Source organism: Gigantopelta aegis, chromosome 4, assembly GCF_016097555.1.
Source record: "Gigantopelta aegis isolate Gae_Host chromosome 4, Gae_host_genome, whole genome shotgun sequence".
NCBI classification, from domain to species: Eukaryota; Metazoa; Mollusca; class Gastropoda; order Neomphalida; family Peltospiridae; genus Gigantopelta; species Gigantopelta aegis.
In genome coordinates, this window is record NC_054702.1 from 97,723,480 (window position 1) to 97,729,775 (window position 6,296).

General features: G+C 37.5%; 1 protein-coding gene across 1 annotated transcript in view; it reads left to right on the forward strand.

Annotated features, from left to right (window-relative positions):
* Positions 1–4,476, forward strand: part of LOC121370103 (BPTI/Kunitz domain-containing protein-like) — a 48,893-nt gene extending 44,417 nt beyond the window's left edge. Inside the window, exons 9-10 of the mRNA XM_041495205.1 lie at positions 1,748–1,816; positions 3,773–4,476. Of these exons, the coding sequence (XP_041351139.1) occupies positions 1,748–1,816; positions 3,773–3,936 (233 nt within the window). The 3' untranslated portion in view covers positions 3,937–4,476. The remainder of the gene's footprint in view (positions 1–1,747; positions 1,817–3,772) is intronic.
* The last annotated feature ends 1,820 nt before the right edge of the window (positions 4,477–6,296 follow it).

Here is a 6,296-nt window from a genome sequence, read left to right on the forward strand (position 1 = left end):
GGCTAGCACCAAACTGTCACATTACGGCACATTGGGTGAACAAACATTAATATTGTAAGTAAGAAAATGTAAGTTCAAGCAGAAGTAGCGTACACTGTTTTACAGGACTGTGTACCTTTAAGCTTCTATATTTGAAAAATGTCACAGATGATGTTCATTATCTGTAAATAAATGAAATTACGCAGTATGACAGTTGGCATTTATTGACGAGTTAATAAAGATTAGTGGAGGTATATTAAAACATGGAGATTTATTAGTGTTGGGCTGATCCAAGAATGAAAATACATTAGTTGGGCTTGGGTTTGAAACATATACATTATTCTGTTTTCTTCTAGATTTTCTTTTAACAGTTGTTAACATATTTGTCCCATTATCCGTAATTGTTGGTAGTTGAATGGGTGGTGAGTAGATGAAGGGGTTTGATATCAATTATGATACCCATCCACCTCCCTTTCATGTCTTGGTTAAATGTGCCGAATCCGAAGTGAGCCTGACCTTTTGGAACAGCGTTCTCTTCTTTTTATGACTTGTTAATTTTATTTAATCTGGTACGTCAATCAACTGCCCGTATCTTTTAATAATGATGATAATATAATCATATAACGGGTATAAAAGAGACACCCAAACTAGCATCATTTCATCAGGCACATAGAGTTGGATAAGGCCAGGTAAGATTAACTTCTGTTCTTTTATAAATTTAAATTAGGTTTATACACAAAAGACAAAAAGAAAAAAACACCTATTATATAGAAAACATAATGTGTTGTAAGTCTATTTAATAATTAAAAGAGAATTGTGTGCAAGTTTTCTAATATAATGTAATGTAATGTAATGTAATATAATATAATATATAGAGGTTATTACCAGAGTGTTTTTCGGTATCGTCACATACTTTAAGAATTTGATAACTTTGCAAATTAGATGTAAAATAGTCGAGGTCTGACCGGCCTCGGTGGCGTCGTGGCAGGCCATCGGTCTACAGGCTGGTAGGTACTGGGTTTGACACATTTTATTTACGGTTATATGGCGTCAGACACATGGTTAAGGACCACACAGATTTTGAGAGGAAACCCGCTGTCGCCACTACATGGGCTACTCTTTCCGATTAGCAGCAAGGGATCTTTTATTTGCGCTTCCCACAGGCAGGCTAGCACAAACCATGGTCTTTGTTAAACCAGTTATGGATCACTGGTCGGTGCAAGTGGTTTACACCTACCCACTGAGCCTTGCGGAGCACTCACTCAGGGTTTGGAGTCGGTATCTGGATTAAAAATCCCATGCCTCGACTGGGATCCGAACCCAGTACCTACAAAAAGAAGAAATGAAAGTAATAGTGTACTTCTCTATCTATTCAGGGTGCAAACACATACATATTACTCGGTACTCGTATAACATACATTTTAATGTTAAGATATTAAATATGAACAGAGATGTTAAAGGTAGTGTGATTTATGACTTAATATACTTATTTTAGACACATTTTAACCAAGTTGTCACGTCATTAATTATATTGCATAACATATAGATCATGCTGTTGTTTGGTTGGGTAGATTAAAAAAATATTAATAATCTCACGAGAAACTGTTTTGTTTTCGCATTGTTCAGTAGGTGAAAAAACCTCACATAAAAGACTCGACAAACCATTGTTTATTACCTTTGCTTTGAAACTTTTTAAGATATTTTATAATATTATATTATTACACTAATTACTTAGTTTAATTTTTAAATATTTGATATTGCAGATAAAACACGATGAACTACCGTACTGAAGTTCTGTTGGCTATCTGCATAGCTGCGATTTGCATATGCTGTCAAGGTTTGTACGTCCACGAATACTTTAGAACTGTGTGGTTTGCACGCATCATCCAGTTAATATTTAAAAAAGAATTAATCTACAGCTTCTATTATCAGACATGATTCAGTAGAGATCACAAAATGATTCAGATATCATGGTTCAACAGAGGTCACAATTTAATGATCAGATTTCATGGTTCAACAGAGGTCACGATAATGATTTAGATTTCATGGTTCAACAGAGGTCACGATAATGATTTAGATTTCATGGTTCAACATAGGTCACGATAATGATTTAGATTTCATGATTCAACAGAGGTCACGATAATGATTTAGGTTCCATGAATCAACAGAGGTAACGATAATGATTTAGATTCCATTGTTGAACAGATATCATGATAATGATCATATTTCAATTGCTGCTTAACACTCAAACCGACTTTAGCGTCTCTTGCTACAGAGCCCACACTTTTTAATGGTGTATGTTCGCGCGCGTTTGTGCTAGTGTTGCTATATGTGTGTGTTTGGGTATACCGATGCGTGTTTGCGTTTATATATGTATGTCTGTGCGTGTGTAGTACATACGTATGTATGTATGTGCGTCAAAGTATGTACCCATTCTAGAGATTATATTGAGTAAATGGAGTTCTGTTAAACACGTGATTTAGTAGATGGTGGGAGCAAAGGGTAGCAGTGAATCAAGGAAATGTATGTGTTCGGGAAATATTTGGTTGCGTCTTATAGCAGGTTCTCTCTCATGAGACTATGTTTTACACTTTGGTTTGGGATTCTGATGAGTAATATGCTGGTAATATCAATGTTACAGGTTATACACACGCATACCCACACACGTTTGTGTATTTATATATGCACACAAACATGTATACACCTTCATTCATGCATGCATACATACATACATATAGTTGAAGAGCATTCTTTTTTAAGGATGACTCAATAGCTCAGAATGTATCATGTAGAGGCACTGATTTTCCGTTTCAGATTTTTCCCTTTTCCGTTTCGTAATGTTACAATTCCGTTTTTTTCCGTTTCAGTATTAAACAAATTCTGTTTTTGTTTCACTCACACACACACACACACACACACACACACACACACACACACACACACACACACCAAATGAGCACACACACCAAATGAGCACACACACACCAGTGGCATATAACATCATGGCAATGCCGCAAATTTTAAAAATTAATAAGCAAACATAACATAATATATCTTTCACTTGAGTAAATATCGGACAATTTTAGCTCACAATGTTCGGTTTTTCTCGTTAAATCGCCGGGTATGAGCGAAGAAAACACGACTGGTAAAACGTCTAGATACTCTACATTAAACATTTGGCGTAACATACAAAGGTACTAGTGTCGTAGCATAGCACAGGCAGATGTCGGTGTCCATAGTTTCTAGTTCGAAAAACTAATTTTAATTCATCAAATGCGCTATTTAAAGTTAAATAATGTTTTGGAAAAATATCGGGAATTCCGTTTCAGATAGGTATTTCCGCGATTCCGCGATCGCGGAAAATCAGTGACTCTAATCATGGCAAGTCTGCAAGGTGCGGGCTATTCGGTGCCACAGGTTCGAGTCCCAGCAACGACATTAGACACTTTGTGAGGCTAGAAAGGATTTAAAATATCCCTTGCGCCAGTGCGTTAATATCTATGTATGTAATAATCAAACCCGATATACATACAATATATAGATATATTCATACATCAGTTTATACATACATACATTCGCACGCACGCATACATAAACAAACATCGATACAAACATACACACATTCATACAGACTACCTATATACAAACACATACATGTATGTATGCTTGCGTGCATATAACAAACGAAAGGTAAATGTAACCGTTCTAATACCTTTACAAATGATTTGATAATTATGAAAGTTCTCTATGTGTGTTTGGACACCCAGTATTCGTGTTTTAAATTGTATTACAGGGTGTACAGAGCCTCGGAAGGTTGGTCCCTGTAAAGCTGCCTTTCCTCGGTTCTACTACAACCGCTTATCAGAAACATGCGAGGAATTTACCTGGGGAGGATGTCAAGCGAACGGCAACAACTTTAAAACTCGAGCTGAATGTATCACGCAATGTGTAATTTAAAATCAAGGTTGACAGCAACAACTGGTCATATTTCAACCAAATATTATATATACATTTACTTCGTCCTATAGCTTAACTAGCATTAGCATAGTCTTAAAGACAATTAATCTGAATCTGATGTAAGGCCAGAACTATGTAACAAAATAAGTGAATTTCGTACACCTCTTAAATCTTTCTTCGACGACTTTCATATTCAATGTAAATCTTTCACCTAGAGATAATATTGATACACCCCCTCCCCCTCCCCCCCCCCATCAGCAAGGGACAAGGTAGCAAATTGGTAATGAAAGGAAAGAAAACATTTTATACTATATCACTTGGACCTTCTAGTTTGTTTTTCACATCCGGTTCTGGAGATACTTGAGGATATAAACAATAGCGGCCATTTTATATAGAATAGGGTTATTTTTGGGAAATATTTAATATGCATTTCAACATCGAGTTTTGGACATTTTCAACAACAAAATATTAATAATAATCACTCTGGGTATTAAACTACTACGCTAGTGACTATAATTAAAATACGAAGCAGTGTCAGTATATTGTTGTTGTTGTTGTTGTTGGTGGTGGTGGTGGTGGTGTGGTTTACATCCTGCGACTGAAGGGTTGTAATTTGAGAATGGTCATCGGTTCCAAGAGATATTGGCTCTGTGTATCATACCGAGCTTACTGTTTTTCAGACTCTTGTCTGACGACGCACTAAATATAATGTAAAAAAAAAAAGTAGGAGATATTCAAATATAACACAATATAACAGAGATGTATTAATTTTTATTGCCATATTAATTGATGGTTAAACACACTCATGTGACAAATGATTTGCATTAAAGATTATAGCCAGGATAGTGATGCAGGTCCGGAGGAGACACAGATTGGCAACATGGGTGGTGCTTGTCAATTTGACGTTTTCGATATTTGCATATTTGCACTAGTAACGGGTAAAACCCCCGCGGTTCGCCAAGCACACACGAATCCGACGTGGCATGCTCCTGATTAAACGTCCAATAATATTTTGGGGGATGCCCAACGCTTGTTAGCCCAATGTCTACGAATATGTACACCATTGACGTCTGGCAGTAATGTGTCTGGCAGTCAAATGTGGGGTAATGTAGGATCGACATGCGTGGATGTTACTTCTATCCAGTCTGTTACGAATAGTCTGACCAGACACTGTAACGCCAGTTGTAATACGGAATTATCTTGCAATTTGATTGGCTGATTAACCTCGATTCCTCAACGTGTAAGTCCTAATGAAGCGGTTTTGAACCGGAGTTGTGGCCCTTGGCCGTCCTGAATGGGGACAATCATCCACATTTTTGGTTTGTTGATATCGGGCCCACAATCAGTTAATGACTGATTGTGACACATTAAGTCTACGGGCCATAATTCGCTGGGTGGTGCCAACTTGGAGCATGCCTACAGCCCTGAGATGTTCCTGACCTTGGAGACGTTGCATTGTTGAAAAGTTACACAATATTGTAAAGAATTTGACAGCAAGGTTATGATTTAGTGTTCCAGTAGCAAACAAGAAAGAATATTGCCACAGTGTGCACACACAACTTACACACAAACTAAGTGTTCAATTTCAAATCACACCCTTCGCATGTGCAACGTCACGTCACGCGCTTCGCGATAAAAAAAATTCGGTGCTGGGGTTTTTTCATGCTCTTTGTGTGGGAACATTAACGCACATTGTGCACTTATTTTGAGTTTTAGATCTCATTTCATTCTATAATTATTGATATTTGAAATGGAATATCCCCTACTTATTTTTAACAGTATATGACCACAACTTTAAAATTAAATTAAAACTGCAAATATAATTACTAACTAAAATTTTTAAAAATGGCATACCAGGTTTGCGGTCACGAAACGGGGTTAGAAAATCTCTATAGACTGGGGCGGGACGTAACACAGTGGCGAAGCGCTCACCTGATGCGCGTTCGGTCTAGGATCGATGCCTGTCGGTTGGCCGATTTGGCTATTTTTCGTTCCAGCCAGTCCACACGACTGCTATAGTCAAGGCCGTAGAATGTGCTATCCTGTCTGTAGGATGGTGCATAAAAACGATTCCATGCTATTAATGGAAAAATGTGTCAGGTTTCCTAAAGAGAATATATACCAATTTCCAAATCTTTGACATGATAGGTGTACGGGTTTTCATTTGGTGCGTGGGGGGGGGGGGGGGGGGGGGGGGGTTGAGGGGAGGCTGATTTTTATGTATTAATGGAAATAAATAATATATTACATCTGCTGGAGCAGGACGAATCAGCATTTTAAAAATACTGACTCAGAATGAATTGAACTAATTTGCTGTCACCCACAGTACATTTGAATGTAGTACTACCCACGAGTAGTAG